Genomic DNA, 20,447 nt, shown 5'->3' on the forward strand with positions numbered 1-20,447 from the left:
CTGACCCAAAATGGCCAACTAATAATGATAACGTCCGTAGAGGCCTTGGTGAAAGAGGTTCGTGCTATACGGAGACCTCTCACCACAAGCCCTTTTCCTGTTCTAAGAGATGTCAGCTTTCATTTAAATATGCAGTAGGGAACTTTCTCACTGCAGCCATCACTTTTGGTCAAAATGTGATTTTCCTGCGTGTTTCCCCTCCCCACAGACCAACTGAAAGACTAATCTCTCTGTGATGACATTCAGGTCGGAAAATGTTTGCGATCCTTTTTTGTGCATTTGATCCAAGTAGCCCTATCGCGTCACCCCACTATAAGCGGTAACTTTATATAACAGTTAGAATACGAATCATGATTCTACTGGCATATAGATTTCCTTTTTAGAGAACTTTCGAACCATTTAGATAATTCGTCTTAATCAAACAAATAATAATAATTGAATAATCAAATATCTACAGCTTATAAGTCAGCGACCTTCCTCGACCCCATGTATCAGGCGAACCGAAGTTGGGTTCTGACTGCAAGGTTAGGAAGCACTGGAGACACATTGTTTGAACCAAAGTAAGGGCTAGCGACATATAACCACATCTTCTCACGCTTTTGTGCATGTATTAGCGGCAGCAGGGCGCCTCCCTCCCTAACTCCCTCCCTAACGTGAGCGTCTGTAATTGTGCAGCAGAGCACAGAGACCTTTCCCCCCCCCCAAAAAAGGGTTTGCAGTTGCTAATGCTCATTTAGGTCTAAATCAAGTGGAAACTTCCTTGCCAACTCATAACTTTTGAGGGGACTGAACTTTTGGCTAACTGATTTGGAACGAACCACTTTGTGAAAGAAAAAAAAACCTGAGACGCACCGATGATTAAGGAACATAATATCGCTGCATTAGCGTGATTTATGAAGCCGTCTGCGTCAACAACACCCAGGCGGACGCCCTCGGCTGCGAGGCCAAGACAAATTAGTTCTCAGTCAATCCCACGGTGTCATGCTTTATGGGCCGCCGGACCGCTGCCCGGAGATGGCTCAGGCTGCCGATCGGTTATAGCGTTCCTTCAGTGGGTATTTAAAAAACGATTTTCTCTTAGACAGAGTTTCACAGATCTGCCGAGTTGCTGATAACGGGTGAACTTCTGGGAAGACAAATGTCTTTGCCAACGGTTTTGTTTGCCTGTCTCTACTCTCATGAGTCCATAAATGAAACGTAAACAGTAGCCTAGTTAGTGTCAAGGTGAGTCATTTGTCATATATATTTATATATTTGTTCTCAAAATATTGAAATCATGGCTAACATGATCAGGAGAGTTAAACAAAACCAGTGTGGTGGTCTTTTTGAGACCTGGTTACGAAGTATACAATCACGCTCAACTATGCGACTCTGTTGCCGTTTGCCCATTGTGATTGACAGGGGGAACTCTCCAATCAGATAACCTCACTGCAACAGCTGGAGTTGCGAAAGGTGGCTTCACTGCATGTGACGTGAGACTGTTCCGCCGTGCACATGGGACCAGTAATGAGAACCTCGTGTATGTCATGTGTTCCTTCGACTACACACACGCACGCACGCACACGCACACACGCACACACACCAGCGTAACCTTCGGTTGTTAAACAGTGGAAGGTTTCCCAGAGGCACCTGCTTCGATCTCTGTGCAGAGTTTGAAGCGTGACTCTGAGCTTCGAGTTTGGCAACCCCCTGAGTGATGTTGTTTGATGTAACGCCATCGCCGAGGTCAATGACGTGATTATGAAAATAACGGATGCTTATATCTTTTGGCTTTTTAACGTTACTATTGGGGTTATTACGGACCAGGGAATAGGATTCACCTGTTAAAGCTTTTGCTAAGCGATACATTATGTTTGGTCGCGTGTTCAAAAGACGTCAGCGCGTTGGGTGAGCAGGGCCGAGGTGGGTAGCTCCGCAACTCCGGAGCTTCGGGAGGATGTTCCGGAGAGACCCGAGCGGGCTGAGGCATCATTCAGGAGGACTCTGGCCTGGCCTTCAGCCGTCAACACCGGAGAGCGTTCCGACGTTCAGTAGAATCTGCATCCAAACGGTTGCTGGTTTCGTGTTCCTCCCAGTGAAGTGGAATCGAAGTATCACAACTCCGTGAGTATTGGGGTTTCTGTCCAATTTAGAGCATGGAAAAAATGCATTTGTATGTGTTTGCATGTCGTTAACAAACGTAAGTTGATTCTTGGATCACAAAAAAGGAAAGAAATTGTTTTATAAATAAAATGTAATTGAACTGATGTTAAAGTAATTTCCATTCAGACACACATTCATTTAAAATGTAGAAGATGCTTCAATGATTTAATGGATGCCAAACTTTACTCCTTTTTTTTTTCTTCATAAGAATAGATTCAGAACGCTTCTTTCTCAAGATGTGGAAAACTGTGGCCGATTTTCCAGTAATTCTCCACTGGGAAAATTAGAGGGAGAAAGAGAGTGAACGGGAGAAAAGGAAAAGAGAAGAGAATGTCTGATATCTTTAAACAGCCTGCCATGTGTATTTTCATGAGTGGAGGTTCCATTACGGCACAGTGCAACATGGCTGAAAAATCCATCGCAGAGGTAAATGGATATGGCATGATCACTAGTTTCCACTGGTGAAATAGTGGAGGAGCGGGAGTGTGTGTGTGTGTGTGTGTGTGTGTGTGTGTGTGTGTGTGTGTGTGTGTGTGTGTGTGTGTGTGTGTGTGTGTGTGTGTGTGTGTGTGTGTGTGTGTGTGTGTGTGTGTGTGTGTGTGTGTGTGTGTGTGGGGGGGGGCTTGTAGTATTGTAGCCCTTCTCATAAAAAGCCGACAGTCTTTTCTTCTGTCGTGTCCCACTGGGATCCTTCAACCCGCTCCAAGAATTCCGTTGTTACAGCGTTCGGAAGAAAAAAAAAAAAGAATGAAAACCTCAGAAAGGGGGGTTCTGCATCCTGATCTATAGTCCTAATGAAACGGAGAGGTCTCTGGCCAGCTCTGTGTACCTGTTGCACCCTCCTCCGCACCCTCGCAAAACAAGAAAGAACTCGACTTAATCGCCTGGAACGTTACCTTCCATCTCTGTGTTTTCATAATGATGAGAGGCGGCAAGGCGTGCAGCCTTGTGAGTTCCCACCCCCACCACACGCACCCTCCAACACCCCCCCCCCCCCCCCCCCACACCTCCACAGTGAGGACTCACTGTTGTTTCAGCTGCAGGTGGTGCAACCGGCGCAATGTGGTGTCAGGTCGGCGTAGAAGTGTCTAAGCGTGCCACACGATTTGACACCTCCCCTGCATACCTCATCTGAACAGCAGCGCACGTGACTGGCACACACCTCGCTGACGGATGGACTGACTTACCGCACACGCCAAAACCCTTTCGCAAGCGCGCGTGTGCATGTGAGAAGGCCAACGTCTGACCTCCCTCGCGTATCTCGCTATTTCCTGCCCAGATACTCGGTGCTGGCTGTGACATCAAGGGATTTCCATCTTCATTTTGGGTGGGTGGCTTTTGAGGTGGAGCAATGTCATATATTTCATTGGGTTGTTTTTTTCCCCTCCTTGCGGTGGATCTATGGGATGGTTTATTTGATTCGAGGAGACAGGGCGACTATAAAACTTTAAGATTTAAAATTTAAGAGGAATGCCGCGACCTGGCTGTAGGCGTAAACCACAACAGGTTATGGAAGAAGTCCAGAGAGGTGTGTCTGTGTGTGTGTGTGGTGTCAAAAACAATTCCACGTCAAACGTCCCGAGCTCCACGTTCGATAGCCGAAATGAACTTTCCTCTCTCCACTGTGCCCCTCCGCGGAGTGACTGAGAGTCACAGGAGTGAGTCGTCGTCGATGAGTGCGTTTCATTCCTCGGCTGTCACCAAAGCCTTGTTGCAATAATATGGCGGCCGGGCGCTTGAGTTGGAGAGCGAGGTTGTCTTCAAGCTTGAGCTGTTTGGTTCACATCGGGACGGGCAGGCCTTCGTTATCACATAGACACGCACAGATACTCACCGCCAAGATGGCGTTGTACCAGGTTAGAAACCAATGTTGTTGATTTGCAGACGTTCCTGCTTTCATTCCTGGAAAGCCCCACTAAATAAGATTGCAGCATGAAGGGGACACCACAACCACCAAAAGAAAACAGAGGAAAATCTCATGGGCTTCCTAAAGTTGATCTGTGTTCCTTGTTGTGCAGCAGATCAATCATACCTCATCGCACATCTGGCGATCTGCTCAGGCTGGCTTTGTTGTGTTCAAGGTTCCTGTCAGGGCAGGACTTCACTACCTGATTTAATGACACCCAGTGCATCTGTTACTGCTTTCACACCGAATGCCATCGAGGTTTATGTGGAAAGCGGCATCGTGATATCACTGGGGCCTTCTAGGCGAGGATCCTACAAATCCTCATTGAAAAGTTGAATTTAAAATTAGACAACTTGAGGAGGAATGTTGTTGGGTGGAATGCAGGTAAAATCGTGTTGTATTACATCGTCAAGAGTGCCACATACCCATTGGATTAATATTGTCATTTACCTTGACTTTAGTTAAGTTGGCTTTTATCCAAAGCGACCCAGGATGTATTCGGACACGTGTAGGGGTCAGTATGGGCATCTCGCTCAAGGATGTCTAAAGAATTAGCTGCACACGATGGAACTGAGAGGAGAGCACCAGAGTCACTGCCCCACCGAGCCCCTAATTCACGTCGCTTCTTCTGTTCCTTTGTCTTTACGATTCAACCCCACCGTCGCCACCGTTCCCTCCCATCCATTTGCTACCAAGCAGTCCCAACAGCAGGGGTCTCTAAGCTTCTCAGAAGGCCTGGAGTCACTGCACCAAAACCAAAAGCTCCTGACACACACACACACACACACACACACACACACACACACACACACACACACACACACAGCTCTGTGGGAGCAATGAGTGTGTTCGCTCTGAAGGCTGGCAGCCCCACACGGCAGTGGATATTTTCCCAGTGACTGGAGGAACTCGGGCCTCTGAAATAAATGACTTACTTTATTTCAGATGACAAGCCCACTTCTTTCCTAACATACTTGCCCTGGCAGGCGCTGAGTCACTTTGTTCACCAACAGAGGTTTGACTATTGAAGTTCTCTCTGGGAGCAGGCACTGCCACGACTATCCTGGGGAACCTATGAGGGAAATACATGGCGCCTCTCCAAGCTTCGTTTCTTTGATGTCGCTGTCGCTGTGTGCCTGACATGGAATCAATTCGGGATCGGTTTCCTTTTTTTAAATGCAATTTGAGATATTGATATTCTGCAAAAAAAAAAAGTTTTTATTGCCTCCAGAAGTACCGACCGATCATTTGCGAATACCTCAACCCCTCTCACACTCACTACACCCTCTCCACTCGACCCACCCTGTCGACAACCGAATGCCAGTGAGCCAAACGCTCCAGATGAAAGACTCCTGAGATGAAGTTCTTATTTGGAATGCATCCGCGCTCGAGCGTTTCAAAGAACTGCGCCACTGTGTTCAGCTCCACTGAACGGATTGTTCTAGGACAGAGGATCTGGGAGACGAGGGGAGAAGTTAAATTGGTACAATATGGAAGAGAAAAAAAGATGAAGAAGATAAATTAGAATGGAGGGGGGGGGGATGAGGGGGCGGGGTAGCAGGGTCACAGAAGGTCGGCACATATTTCACACCACTGTGATTGAAGTGGAATATGACACAAGACTCCTGTGTTTGGACGGAGTGTGATCCTTCCTTACCCCCCCCCCTCCACCCCTCCACCCCCCACCTCCTCTCTCACCTGTCCACCTCCTCCCTTACGCGCTCCCACTCTGCTCAAACTGACATTCCGAGGTACGGAGCCTCCATTTCATTCCCTTCCCGAGTTGATACTCCGGCTGACCACAGACGGCTCTCTCCCACCGGGGTCGATCCACTCCACGTCTTACAGCCGGCGATGATGTCGTATTTAGCTCGGTGGGGGGGGGGGCCTCTCCGCACATCTCTCGTTCCACCTCCACCTCTACCCTGCAGCAGTCGCTACCAAAAGAAACAGCCGCCGGATTAAAAAAAAAGGCGTATCCAATCAGGCGCGGCCGGGTTGAAGGGTGTTAACCTATGAAAACATTCGCCGGCTTCCAAGAGGAATCAGCATTGAAATGTGGGTTGACTGTGTCACACGCTGGCATCCCTTGGCACGAGCCTGGGGAACACTGTGGAAGGCATGTTGGAGCAGGGTATAGCGTCTGTGCAGGGCCAGACCAATAGCCCAATCCCTCGCCAACGCCACGTGGGCAATTCTGAGGACTTTGCAAAAGAAAAAATGGTTCGCCACAAACCACAAGGCAGAATGTCGATGTTCCCACATCTTTATTTTATTTTATATTTTTTCTTCTTTCCTCCCGATTTGGCCTTTTGAGCAGTTAACTCTTCAACTCCCTGCTGTGTTCTTCATGTGGTCTTCGTGTTCAGGCTTCAGTCAGGGAAGAGCCGCCCCAGTCTTATTACATCTAGCACAACGGCACAGGACATTTAGCAGGGGTTGTTTACTGGAATCATCATGTATTACAGAGTTAATAAGGTTGAGGAAAGTTCAGTAAGCAAGTGCAGTAGCTGGAGTTGTATGCTTTATTCATGCTTAAAGTACTTATGAAAGGTCAGTTGAAAGCCTGAATATTGAAAGGGGATTTTCGACATCAGTCTTGTCTTGTGAACTAGGATGGACTGAAAATGTCGACCATGCTTGGGCAATTGAATTTGTGAATTGTAGTAATCTAACAGTGAAAGGCAAACACCATGAAAACAACCCCCCAAAACGATAGTAAGGTGTAGAAATAGTTTATTTATATAACAGGAGTATCTCTCTAATGAGGAAAACATACAATATGGTTTGTAGGAAATCTATATAAAAAACAACTTTAAAAAACAATTTACATTTTGTGAGTTGCAAACCCTCAACTTGGGGCGACAAGCTGGAAACGCAACATGGAATGCTATGAATGTCACATCCATGACCACAGCAGCTTACACTGAACATGTATTTTCTACAAGATTTACTTTAGAAGGGTCTTTAGGTGTCTCTCTAATTAGCAGCATAGGGATATTTACTCAACTGCATTGATACTTGATCACACACAAATTTATTCAATTGACTGTTCAAGGGGTTATCTATAAATAAACTCCAATTTATGGCTGACAATTCACTCATCATTTCAAGTTTGAAATGGTCCTTCCCATATTCCATCTTGGTCATTGGACATTATGATTATGATTTTTTTCTACGTGTTATGATTTTTTTGTATTTTAAAGGAGGCATTAGAGAGATTTTTTTAAAGAGGGTAACGGTTATCATATGTCAAACTAACAAGGTAAGTGCATGACAACACTGCATATTAAACAACTGTAATACTATGTCATCTTGATGTTATATTCATTTGTGAATTTTGTCAGTGTAAACAAATAAATAATTATTTACAATCTCTCGCAACAAAAACAACCATAAAAATGTAACAAAAAAAGCAGAGCATAAATAATTTACAAAAAAGGAATTTATAATACAGACTTAGTATAAACATCTTTAGGAATTACTATAAAAAGGCCTATCTAAACCATTCACTCAAGAGCTCTATCAAAGCAACATTCATGGATTGATACAACTACTGACGCCCACTTCATTACCATGCTTTCTGCTACAGATCGATTTCTCTTCAGGTTATTCCAGATACCATTGGTTTAATCTCTGGGTCGGACCCACGACAGGGCTAAAAGGCCTGCCTTATGTTGCTCTTCATGAATTGAATTTCTCAATATAATAGACGAGCAAGAAGTCTGTTACAAGCCACACAGGCCATATAGAAAGCGAGAAAGTGAGAGAAAAAGGCGCACTCTGTATGTTTGCTGTACAACAAAACCTCTTTAAAAACGGCAACATTGTTACACGTAGCTATGAGTAGATATTTAGCGATGGCTGTTTTTTTTGTCATGTGTCCATGTTTCCATTTATTTTTTAGACTTTTGCGGTGTATTGCATGCACTGTAAAGCACCCAGGAAAACCAAATCCCCTTCCGCGGAAGGGAGTACATGGAAAGGTCCATTTTCCGTTGAAATGGAGTAGAAAATCAGGTGTTCCGTTTGAAGATAAGTGTCCCTTAGACCTGGATGTTTAGAGTCCCCGCTCTGAAACTCAGTTATCTGGAGGGAGACCAGCAAAAGGAAATGACAGTTAATACAACCTTAAATACGAAAGCTCGCCTTAAAAAAGCTAGCGTTACTTTTTTTGGTGAGGCCAATTGGGTGACAGCATTTGCAGCGGTGAGGTATGCAGTGTGAGCCTTAAAGAAGCGTGTCCTCTGTCTCATATTGAATCTTTACACTTATAAGTGATTAAAGGTTCTTGAGTCTCAAGCCCTTGGGACTCAAGGACCTTCACGATGCTTTGGAGGCATTGCCGTCCAGACAAGCTCATAGGCAGAGTAAATAGCGTTTTCTTTAATAGCTTCAGCCAATACGCAACAGACCGTCCTTGTCATGATTACCTTCCAAACACTGTTGGCAACTCCGGCTTATCTGAGTATTGAAAAAGATGTTGATGGTTTAAGAGCTAGATAGTTCAAACTTTCCCTGTGGGAAAGCTTTTTTCTCTAATCCCTTCTCTAACCAACAGATACATCAACACAGATCCATAGACAAAGCCACCAATACAACAAAGACCAACTTGTATCCACATTCACCAGACACCCAGACACCAACATAGACACAGGAAGGCACTCAACAAACATCAACCAAACAAAAACACACACAGACCTACACAGTAAATGCAGTCGCTAGCTTAGGAACATAAGAAAGGGATACCACTTACCTCTGCACTCATACTTGAGATCAGAGAAGAAGACCAGCTCTTGTGAGAAGACAAACAAGCCTAACCTCCCCCCTGCGAACGTCTTGTCATAGACTGGCCCCGAGTCGGCCATGATTTGTTTCCCTTCATACACCACCACCCTGCAGGAGAACAGCCAGGGATAGACAGCTCATCGTCAGTGAAGGGCAAATGGAGGTCCACCACACGACAAACAGTCAACTTCCGTAAATCAAAGGTCGGTGCGGTTCTGGCGATCATGATCTAGTTATTTATGAGTACCCTTTGCGTTCAGACATTTCAGCGAAAGTTATGTTTTTAAGCTAGGCAAACTGAATTATCAGACTAGCGTGGTTTCAAAGTCCTGAGGTGTGTCTGCTCTCTACCTGATGAAACCGGTCTTTGGCCTGTGGATGAGGTGCCACCTGTAAGCGGTGTAATCCTTCCAGCCGATGTTTTTGGGGTCGTGCCACAGCGTCCGCACCTGTGCACGACAAAACAGTTCACAAAGGCTTAGCTCAAACCCAGGCCTCCCTCTGAAAGGTTTCTGTTTTCATCCCACGTGGACATTTTAAACAATTACTTAAAAAATCCAAATCTGAACAGTGCACATGTTTCCAATTTAATTTTTAAATCGTTTTTACATGTACTATTATTTTTTTGCTGTGTCACTGGCTTCCCTTACATTAGTCTTGTTTGTTAGCCTGTCTTGTCATCATGCCTTTCTTCTTTGTTATTTTTGTCCTTATTAGTCTATCTTGTCCTCATTGTTTCTGTTGTAATTTGTATATATTTGTTGCCCAAGGGCATCCTTGTAAAAGAGTTTTCAATATCTCAATGGGACTTCACCTGGTCGAATAAAAGAAAAATGTCTAAAATAAAAAGGTTGACTTGAGAGGGGCCAGCTTGCCTGTCCCTGGGTGTTGCCGGTATGCCACAGGGCGTTCCGCAGGTTCTCCCCCGTGCCCGTGGTGGAGTTGACCACTTTGAGGGACACGCCCGAGATGCCGAAGGCCTTGGAGGGCTTCTCCTCCCAGTAGGTCTGGGTGATCTGCTTCCACATCACCACGTAGAAGCGGCCGCTGGACTGGTAGCCGAACACGAAGCCGGCGTAGTCGTCGTCGCGGTCCGTGTTCACGTACATCGTGCCGCTGAAGTCCACGGCGCTGAACTCATCGAAACCTTAGAGGAAGGAAGAAGAAGAAGAAGAAGAAGAAAGGTACAAGGCTGAATGTTAGAACAACGACACACAAGGTTTAACTCTGTCCCTCCACCCACCTCACACCTCATCACTAAGCACTATCACCTCCATCACACTGGACCATGGATTGAGGCTGTACGGCTATGTTTCAAAACAGGCTCTCAATAAACACACGGAGGAAGCGCTGCAGAAGAGTTGCTGTTCGCTGTTTCCTCCTCCCTTCTGATCGAGGGGTGTTTCGTTCGGTTCTGGAGTCGTGGGCGGGGGGCTCACCTACAGCGATGCCAGGGTCCGAGTTGGCGGTCTGCACCAGCTCTTTGCCCTGATGCCTGACCACCCAGTTGGGGTCGATCTGCGTGGTTCCCTTGGGGTCCAGGTGGACCATCTGGAACTTCCTGAAGTCCGTCACGCTGATGGCGTTGTTCTCGGGGCACACGTCGAAGATGTCGGGGATGCTGTCGTTGTCGAAGTCGTCCTTGCAGGCGTCCCCCCTTCCGTCGCCTGCTCGTCAAGATAATTGAAAGGGATTATGGGAGATGAAGTTTCACATGAATAACAAACAACGCGCTTCCTTTGGTTCCCGCTCTGGCCGCTACTCAGTTAACCCCCGGCCGGTATGGGACCTGGCTGCTCTCTAGCGTCCGGTAGCAGGCCTCTGGTAGTGGAGCCCGAGCTCCCTCCTTCAAATAAACACTGAGATGAGAGAAGTGAGCAGTCTGGACGCAGTTCACATCCAGGGCTTTCCTTTTTCCGTCCGAAGTGTGTTTCCAGTTAAAAGGGAAAGATAAAAAAGAAACACCGAAAAAAGTCAATAGTAGAGCGTCAGGTAAGCCCCGTTCTAATTGGGCGCTGACGTTTGAATCAAGAGCAAGCCCAGAAGTCTCCTGGAAAGAAAAACAGACAGTGACATCATCAAAGCTGACCCGTTCCATTAGTCTTTTCCACAAGGCTCCGCTGTGTTTTAATATTATTCTATTATTGTGGCAGCGAAACGTGTTGCGAATGCTGAGCTCATCTGGCCGCTGACAGGCGGCTGACCAGCCGAGTCAAAGTCAGAAGGTAAATATCACATAGTTTAGCGTCTCCGCGGGCCAAGGACGAAGAGCCTGTGAGGGGAGGAAAATGTCTAGCTTGCAGCCATCCAGGAAAGTGGATACAGAATGTTGGACAAATATGCGAACAATAAATCAATCGCGAGTTAATGGAGGCTCCTTTTAGAAGCTCGTAGCCACGGCCCCACCATTTTTTATCAGGGTAGGCTGCAATAACTCTTGGCTTTAGTCGGATCTCAGATGTGTCCATGCATGGAGCCTATCGGTGTGTGCATTTGTTTGTGTGTGTCTGGTGTGTGTGTGTGTGTGTGTTTGTTTCTCCCCATGCGTTTGTTTCCGCACGTGACACGCTACGATTGACTTGTCAACTTTCATCATCATCATAATCCTCAAAAATCGATGCCAAAGAATCTAAACTAATTGTTCGATCCGGTTCAGACGTTCTCACCGTCGGCGTCCACCTGGTCCTCGTTGGGCGTCAGCCGGCAGTTGTCCTTCTCGTCGGGGACGCCGTCGTTGTCATCGTCGTAGTCGCAGGCGTCGCCCTTGCCGTCCTTGTCCTGGTCGGCCTGGTTGGCGTTGGCCACGTAGGGGCAGTTGTCCAGGTTGTTCTGGTGGCCGTCCTCGTCGATGTCCTGGTTGTTGTCGCATTGGTCTCCCACCAGGTCGTTGTCAACGTCCGTCTGGGTTTCAACGCAAACATGGTGTTTCAGTCAAAACCCCCAAAAAACACCAAACTCCAATTCAGGATGTGACTAAATTGGTTTGACTTGGTAGGTCGGTTGGTTTGGTTTGTTAAGTTGTTTGGTTTGCAGTAGTTTTGGTTTGGTTTGCAGTAGGTCGGTTGGTTTGGTCTGTTAAGTTGTTTGGTTTGCAGTAGTTTTGGTTTGGTTTGCAGTAGGTCGGTTGGTTTGGTTTGTTAAGTTGTTTGGTTTGCAGTAGTTTTGGTTTGGTTTGCAGTAGGTCGGTTGGTTTGGTTTGTTAAGTTGTTTGGTTTGCAGTAGTTTTGGTTTGGTTTGCAGTAGGTCGGTTGGTTTGGTCTGTTAAGTTGTTTGGTTTGCAGTAGTTTTGGTTTGGTTTGCAGTAGGTCGGTTGGTTTGGTCTGTTAAGTTGTTTGGTTTGCAGTAGTTTTGGTTTGGTTTGCAGTAGGTCGGTTGGTTTGGTCTGTTAAGTTGTTTGGTTTGCAGTAGTTTTGGTTTGGTTTGCAGTAGGTCGGTTGGTTTGGTTTGTTAAGTTGTTTGGTTTGCAGTAGTTTTGGTTTGGTTTGCAGTAGGTCGGTTGGTTTGGTCTGTTAAGTTGTTTGGTTTGCAGTAGTTTTGGTTTGGTTTGCAGTAGGTCGGTTGGTTTGGTCTGTTAAGTTGTTTGGTTTGCAGTAGTTTTGGTTTGGTTTGCAGTAGGTCGGTTGGTTTGGTCTGTTAAGTTGTTTGGTTTGCAGTAGTTTTGGTTTGGTTTGCAGTAGGTCGGTTGGTTTGGTTTGTTAAGTTGTTTGGTTTGCAGTAGTTTTGGTTTGGTTTGCAGTAGGTCGGTTGGTTTGGTCTGTTAAGTTGTTTGGTTTGCAGTAGTTTTGGTTTGGTTTGCAGTAGTTTTGGTTTGGTTTGCAGTAGTTTTGGTTTGGTTTGCAGCAGGGTTGTCCATTTTGGGGCGATGGTTGGAAGTGGGACCAGGTTGACTGTGGAGGAGTACCTGATCTGGGTTGTGCAGCATGGGACAGTTGTCACACTGGTCTCCCACTCCGTCCATGTCCGTGTCCTTCTGGTCCGTGTTGTAAACGTACGGACAGTTGTCACTCTCATTCAGGATCTCTAAAGAAACGAAATTACGCACATTCACACAACTGGCCCCCCAGATCTTTTATTTTTTTGCCTGAGTTGTGTGTTGCTCACCGTCTCCATCGATGTCCACGGCACAGGCGTCGCCCTCTCCGTTGTGGTCGGTGTCTATCTGGGCGGGGTTGTGCTCGTAGGGACAGTTGTCACAGCGGTCTCCCACGTCGTCCTTGTCAAAGTCAAATTGCCGGGGGTTGTAGAGCAGAGGGCAGTTGTCCTGGAGGGAAGGAAATGTAAATGTTTCTTTTCAAGGTGTCACTCAAGTTTTCACTCCAGGTCTGAGGTTAATTAGCAAATATTTTCAGGAGAGAAAAAAGGTCAAAGGTCGCTCACGCACCCTCTCGTCCACGATTCCATCGTTGTCATCGTCTTTGTCGCAGGCGTCACCTTGACCGTCTTTGTCGAAGTCCTCCTGGCCAGAGTTTGGCAGGCTTGGGCAGTTATCCTACAAAAACAACAGCCAGCGATTAGCATCTGCACACATAACGAGTGATATCACCGTGACAAACACAAACGCACATAACCTTAACGTATGTAACGTGTGAATGCAATAGGCCTGAGCCGGTACCTTCTTGCAGTGATAGGTGGCGTTGGCGCCACACACGAGGTTCTGATTTGGCCAGCCGTCCAGGTCCGAGTCCTCTCCGCAGAGGAATCCGTCTCCGGCGTAGCCCGTCCTGCACTCACACTTGTACATGGGGTCGCTGAAGTGGCTCAAGTAGATGCACTCTGCGTACTTGTGGCAGTTGTGGGTCTTGTCTTTGCACGGGTTCTCTGGCTCGCACACCTGTTGGGAGGAAGAAGTGGAGAGGTGGTTAAAATCCTCTCTGTGTTTGTCGCCGAGCCAAAAGGGTCCGGGTTCGATTCCCGATATCTGCGATCGACCTGTTACTGGTCGATTTGAGCGGGAAGCCTCAACCCCTACCTGCTCTTTGATGACACAGAAGTGTCATTCACAAAATATTAAGAAATAATAGTATAATGATATATAAATGAAGTATAAGATATGGCTCTCCATATTCCACTGTCTGCAGTCTTTGCACTATCATAACCCCCCACTTGATTTAGTCAAATCGTTGCAGCTGTCACTGGTTTCTGCTCTTCAGACGGCTCTCAATGGACCCATTTAGTTCCCCATGACAGCATGAGAAGGTCTTTGATATAAGCCGTTAAAAGCGGTCCTATGGATGCCAGCTATGAGATAACTCCCCCCAACCCTCCCCCCCCTCCCCTTGCTTCACCCCCAAATCCAATTGAAAATTTGAGGCCGCTTATCAAAAGCATACAGCTGCAAGGGCCAGAGGGACACCAAATGGTTCACAAGGGACGTAATGAAACTGCTACTCAGAGCGGCCTCCCCAGGATCATTAGGTTAGCGGACCCCTGTGGGCGATGAACTCAGCCCCACGCTCGAGAGCAGAGACGCCGATGACGTGAGCTCCAATCAAGGGCTTACGTTTTAATTTCGCCAGAAGGTCGTATCAAAGAGATGTTTATGTGTCGTTGAACGTGCCCCGTCTACTTGTCTGGTCGTATTGGCATCAGTTTAAACAAGCCCGGGTTGATCGAATTAACTCCTGGCTTTAAGTGTAAGCAGCCCTCCAGCTTCCCCCATGTATATATGGTGGGATCAAGGTCTACCCCTCTGGCGATGATGACATCCACCAACCAAGAAGCAGGCCAGTGTAACAGCCTGGTGGGGGTGACGTGTTCTTCGGAAATAGCTTTGGTTCCAACATGTCACAAAAAAATGTCCAATCCTTGGCTCTCCTGTGGGGGCTCCCCTGTGGGACCGGTACCCCGGTACCCCGGTACCCCGACTCACCTGCTTGTGTTTCTTGGCGGCCTCCATGCCCATGCCGAAGGGCTGGGTGCCCTTGTATCTCTTAGGACAGGGCAGACAGTGGAAGCCCGGGTCCGTGTTGACGCAGCGCTGCACCCCGTTCACTTTGTAGCAGACGTCGGACACCATGTCGCACTGCAGGGGGGGACGGGGGGGGGGACGGGGACGACACAAGGGGAAGGCATCAGGGTGGGGGTCAGGGTGGATCCCGTGGTGAGGACCCCGCCGGCCGCAAAGAAGTCAGATGAACAGAGGGGACGGTCGTCGCTAAGGACGGGACGCTTGCCTCGTTGATGTCTTCGCATTGGGTACCGTTTCCACGGAAACCACTGGGACACGGTCCGCACTCCCAGGAGCCGTCCGGAGAGCTGTTGCAGTCCACGCCGCCGAAGCACGGGTTCGAGAGACACCCGTCTGTAGGGCATTTAAAAACCGCCACAAGTGAGCCCACAGGAAGCCAAAACGCTTCGTACGAGGTCCACAAAATGTCTCTGGTTTGTTACCGCTCGCTTTTGGTTTTATTGATATCGGGTTGGATATTGCTGCCCCAGATTTGTAAACTTAACATATCTAACATCTAACAATCATACCAACATTAAGGCATACACTAAGTGTGTGTGTGCCTGCGTGTGTGCGTGCGTGTGTGTGCGTGCGTGTGCGTGCGTGTGTGTGACAGTACCCACCGATGGGACAGCCCATCTTGTTACAGATGTCGCTGTCGGCGTCCTCTCCCACGCAGCCCCTGCCGCCGAACTGGGGATGGGGGCTGTTGCACACCCGCGTGCGGCTCTTGATGCCCCCTCCGCATGTGGCCGAGCACGTTGCCCACGGTGACCAGGGACCCCAGCCGCCGTCGACTGCAGGGTCACAGAGACACCAAGCTCAGAGCTCCTTCTCTTTCCTCCACTAGCAAAACGCTTCCCGATGGTATAGTGATCGGACACGGTTTCAAAGTGCCCTGGCTGTTCTAAACATCACGCAAAATAAGAACGCTAATTATTATGCAGGTCATCACGCAAATCTTCTCTTCATTAAAGTGTGATTTGCGGTGTAGGTGACCATCGTCTGAGGTATAGGACTCACTGGGGCAGGGCTGGGCTTCACAGCGCTGGGTCTCTCGGCCGCTGCCTTCGCAGTCCTTGCCCCCTAGCTGCGGGACAGGGGCGTTGCAGTGGCGGATCCGGGTGATCTGGCCCTCGCCGCACGTCACAGAGCAGGACGACCACGGCGACCACAGACTCCAGCCGCCGTTCTGACGCACTGGGCGACACACAAAGTCAAACAAACAAACATGATGGGTCAGAGGCCCACCGCACGCAGATGTTGTGTTAACGCGGAGCAGATGGGGACTCGGATCGGATTGTGATCGACAACTTCAGAACGCCTCATTTTGTTCTGGGTTTAGCATTGTTTGGAGAACATGCTGATGTTCTCCAAACAATGGGAGATGTTTCCGTGACCTCCTCTGGGGTATTTGTGTAACAGCTTCTCCCCCCCCCCCCTGTCGAGACGCTGTTGCAACCAAGCACAAAATTATTTGCAGAGGAAACGTTTCCCAATGTGGAACACAATGTAAGCTAAAAATAATGAGGAAATTCGTTTGAAATGTGCTATTTCTGACCACAAGAGGGCACGCTCGAGTACAATAATAACTGCAAAAAGTTAATTTTTTGCTACAAAGGTTTCTTGTCATAGACAAGGTGTTTTACTGTTTAGACAAAACTTCCACAATAAATATCAAATATCATCACTGGTTGAACTTTAAAGTGGACTAACATGTCCTGGAGTACATTATTTACATGGTTGCTGGGTAGTTTGGGACTCTTGCCTTGTGCAATGGAACACCCCGCTAAGCCAACGACATTTCTTTTGGAGTCCACTTTCACTGACCACACCAAAACCCTTCTGGCCTCGGAGAAGGATCCATTTTGAAACGATTCCAGAAGTACACTACTGCACTTTGTCTCAAAAACAGGCACTTTGAGCTTTTAAACTGCGCCCATAACCGAACAAGCTGTTTTTTTTTTCATGGTGGAAAGCATTTCTATCAGGTTACGTCTTCTGAAATGTCAAACTGTAATTTCGCAGCTGCTTTGCTATCATCATGTGGGGAACAGCAGCTGAAGTGCTGGCAGACATCTTTAATTTGATAATTATAGCATTACAACTGGGGGGGGGGGGGGGGTTAGCACGGCTCTCAAGACGACGCTGGCGTTTGAATCTACAGCACAAAGTACACAACCGTCCCGACCGCATGACAGAGAGTGAGAGTCTCCTCGTCTCACTCATCACATACCTCTGCTGTCGCATTTGCCCAGGCTGCACTTCCTGGTCTGGATGGAGGCGCCGCTGCAGGGGTTGCTGGTGGCGTCGCACGACCGGCCTCTCTGCTGGGTGCCTGTGCCGCAGGTGACCGTGCATTCGGTCCACTCGGACCACGGCGACCAGCCGTCCTCGCTGTCGATGGCTGGAGACGGCAGACGGGAAACCGGTGTAAAAAAAAAATCGTCAATTTCATTTCGTCCATGCATAAACTGCGTTAAGGAGTTTATATTTCGAGCATGAATAGTGCGGAAGGGAAAAGTTGTGCTTGCTTTGACGTGACATCACCCTCAAACACCCGCAGAATTCATTTCACAGGGAGGTTAACGTCGCATCATAAAACGTGCGGGTTGGCGTACAAAGTAAAACATCCTGTAACTTTAACGGTAATTAAAACTTTATATGCGTGCAGCGTTTTTCTCCCGTTTTTTAAGCACATTGGGTCATCGCTGTTATTTCTGAATTTACGATGAAAACCGGGCAACGCTTTGGTTGACAGCTCGCGGGCCGTACTCCCGTGTGTGCGCGGCGCTCTCTCTGCGTGTCGGGCGGCGTGCGTACGCGGCGGCTCCGCCACTTACACATGCACACCGGGCAGCACTCGGCGTCGTGGAAGGTGGGGCTCGCGCACGCCACAGGGGGGCACGTGATCTGGTGGCACACGATCTTGGACTCCTGCCAAGAAACACACATTGCAGAACTTAATGCAAAGGTCATACTAATCATAACGAACCGATCATGCTCACATTGACATTTTATGTTTACTTTTCACTTCGACTCGTGGTGTCTACAAAGTGTGGACATGTTTTTCGGATATTTGTGCATTATTTTTGCAATCTTGCATTTCAATTTGCAAAGTTCGTGCTACTATCCCGTCCCCTTATCTTAATAATAATCCTCTACGACGACTAATAACAATACTAAAACAATGCTAGTGGCGGTGTAATGAATATATGTCCTGTAAAGCCCTTTGAGACTGTTCCTATGATTAAGTGCTATACAAATAAAATACGTTTTCATTGTATTGATTGAATGGGATTGGTACTATCGAGTGCATGCGGCGGGTTCACAGGCCCCTCTACCTGGCAGGTGCACTTGGTGCAGCTGTCCACGATCCAATCCTCCTTGTCCTCGAACAGACGGCCGTCCTGCCAGCACAAGTTCTTCTCCTTGGTGTCCTTCATCCTCACCAGCGCCTCCTTCATCAACGTGTTCTCCTCCGTCTGCGGACCACGACACAGAGATAAACACACGCACACCCTCCCAGACCAAAGGGGGCAACCACCCGCCCTAAGCGCTTCTCCACGGTGCTCGCGGAGTGACGGCCGTAATCACGTCGGCGATCCATCCTTTCTTTGTTTTGAGCGGGGGAGAGGGGCGCACGTGAGGTCGCTGCTCATAAACCGTACACATTGGGCCCGGATGCCTCAGCTCTGCTTTTCAGATCTCGGCCGGGGTTATGAAATGTCTTTCTCAGCTTTGCCCATTATGACTGTCAGCTGCCATCAAAGACGAACGGCTAAGGAGATCAAAGAGACGTGCACGTCCGTCGCTCGCGACTTGGATAGAAGTATGCCCCAGATGTTTGATGTTGAGGATGTGGGAGGAAGGAGAGAGAGAGGAAGAGAAAGAGAGAGAGAGAGAGAGAGAGAGAGAGAGAGAGAGAGAGAGAGAGAGAGACATTTGCCTTGCAATGCCACGAAAGCCCCTTTCAATCAAATAGTTTCGAGGAAAAAATAAATAAAGACAGACATAAAGATGAAAAGAGACACAGCAACGACATAGACAGAAGGTCTCCATGTATCAGAGTCTCTGTCTATTGAGAGAGAGACCCAGAGAGAAGGTGAGAGAGAGAGAGAGAGAGAGAGAGAGAGAGAGAGAGAGAGAGAGAGAGAGAGAGAGAGAGAGAGAGAGAGAGAGAGAGAGAGAGAGAGAGAGAGAACGGACACACGGATACACAGAGAGAGGAGACTACAGAGGGGGAGAGAGAGAGAGAGAGAGAGAGAGAGAGAGAGAGACAAACGGAGCAGACAGCCGCAGAGAGAGTGAGGGAGTCTGTGCATTTTTGTGTGGGAGCAGGGGCTGGAACTGAAGACACCGTTCGGTCTAGAAGAGCCTTAGGGACCACCTCATCCCAGACTCTCTCTCAGCCCCGGGCTCCCAGCTCCACGGTGTGTGTTTAGTGCTGGAGCGACCCAGAGGAAGCACATGGGCCCGGGGAAACCCGGCCAGACGCTCCACTGGACCAGGGAAACACTTCCTATAGCCACATGTTACATGTCGTGAAAGGAAGAAAAAAAGGGAAGGGGAAGAAAAACCTTGAAGGACTCACTCGCCCAGGGCCACGAGAGCTAAGAGGGGGTTCACGCCTCGAAAGGCGACCCTATAAACCGTCACTCGGACCGTTTCTGTTTGCTTTCACGCTAACGTCTGTTGCCCTGGTAACCCTTTCCGTATCTGCCGTCGGTGGGGCACCGAGGCACCGCTGCACGCGCTCATCCGCTCTGTGCCACAGCGCTGAAGTCACTTGTTCCTTATTAGAGGAACTTTTTATTGTATCTCCTCGCAGGCCAAACGACGAAGCCAAAGGCACGGCGCCCCTCTACGTATGATCTCGTATTTTTTTTATCTACTCTCCTTTGGAGATGCACAGTCCAAGTGAAGTTTTCCTCATTCATAAAATATTTTCCTTTAATCTTCTTACACTGACGAAGACTAAGCTTAAGTCACTTTTTCCTTATTCATAATCCATGAATCATTATCTTTTTATGTTCTGAAAAATAGCCGGTTGAGCCCTTTGAGACGGACATTAAGATGGAACGGCCGTAAAAATATAACTGCCTTCCCCGACTCCCTCCTCAGACCCCAACCCCTCCACCTCCACCTCCAGCACCACCACCACCGACCCCACCCCACCTACCACTTTCTGCAGGCCGTCGATGAGGTTGCTGACCACCACCCGCAGCCCCTTCAGCTCGCGGAACATGGTGCTGAGCTCCTCGCACGAGCGCTCGCACATGTCCCCCGTCTCGTCCGTCTTCTGGCCGATGAAGTTGGTGGTGATGGACGGACTCACCGCGTCCAGCATCTCCGTGCTCTCGCTGACCGTGTTGGCCTCGTCTGGGGGGGGGGGGGAAGGGAGAAGAGGTTGAAGGGTGAGCAAATCCGAAATATTTTTTTTTACCATTGAGCACCATTCTGTTTGGGTCTCACAAAGTGTTGGAGAAAATGTACATCTTTACGTTTTTCTTCAATGTTTAAAGTCGTTCAACGGTGCATATTATCTGTACAACACAGCCCGGGTCTGCTACTTCCCAATAAAACGCTTTCCCTGAGTGGTACTTTGCTATCGGCTGTGCTCGAGCGAGTGTGACATGTGTGTATTTTGACAACGCCCCCCCC

General features: G+C 48.2%; 1 protein-coding gene across 2 annotated transcripts in view; it reads right to left on the minus strand.

The window, feature by feature from the left end:
• Window positions 1-6,767: 6,767 nt before the first annotated feature.
• The window catches only part of thbs2a (thrombospondin 2a), an 18,705-nt gene continuing 5,025 nt past the window's right edge, over window positions 6,768-20,447 (minus strand). Inside the window, exons 5-23 of one of the 2 annotated variants that reach the window (XM_060072936.1) lie at window positions 19,966-20,165; window positions 18,128-18,268; window positions 17,627-17,720; window positions 17,020-17,190; window positions 15,807-15,983; window positions 15,407-15,580; window positions 15,010-15,137; window positions 14,706-14,858; window positions 13,449-13,667; window positions 13,218-13,325; window positions 12,938-13,097; window positions 12,738-12,856; window positions 11,503-11,737; window positions 10,276-10,503; window positions 9,712-9,983; window positions 9,188-9,285; window positions 8,805-8,944; window positions 8,482-8,512; window positions 6,768-8,137 (exon numbers count right to left, since the gene is read on the minus strand). In XM_060072936.1, the coding sequence (XP_059928919.1) occupies window positions 8,134-8,137; window positions 8,482-8,512; window positions 8,805-8,944; window positions 9,188-9,285; window positions 9,712-9,983; window positions 10,276-10,503; window positions 11,503-11,737; window positions 12,738-12,856; window positions 12,938-13,097; window positions 13,218-13,325; window positions 13,449-13,667; window positions 14,706-14,858; window positions 15,010-15,137; window positions 15,407-15,580; window positions 15,807-15,983; window positions 17,020-17,190; window positions 17,627-17,720; window positions 18,128-18,268; window positions 19,966-20,165 (2,852 nt within the window). In that variant the 3' untranslated portion in view covers window positions 6,768-8,133. The remainder of the gene's footprint in view (window positions 8,138-8,481; window positions 8,513-8,804; window positions 8,945-9,187; window positions 9,286-9,711; window positions 9,984-10,275; window positions 10,504-11,502; window positions 11,738-12,737; window positions 12,857-12,937; window positions 13,098-13,217; window positions 13,326-13,448; window positions 13,668-14,705; window positions 14,859-15,009; window positions 15,138-15,406; window positions 15,581-15,806; window positions 15,984-17,019; window positions 17,191-17,626; window positions 17,721-18,127; window positions 18,269-19,965; window positions 20,166-20,447) is intronic. The other variant, XM_060072937.1, reaches the window with a different exon arrangement.

The sequence above is a fragment of the Gadus macrocephalus genome, chromosome 15 (assembly GCF_031168955.1).
Source record: "Gadus macrocephalus chromosome 15, ASM3116895v1".
Taxonomy (NCBI): Eukaryota; Metazoa; Chordata; class Actinopteri; order Gadiformes; family Gadidae; genus Gadus; species Gadus macrocephalus.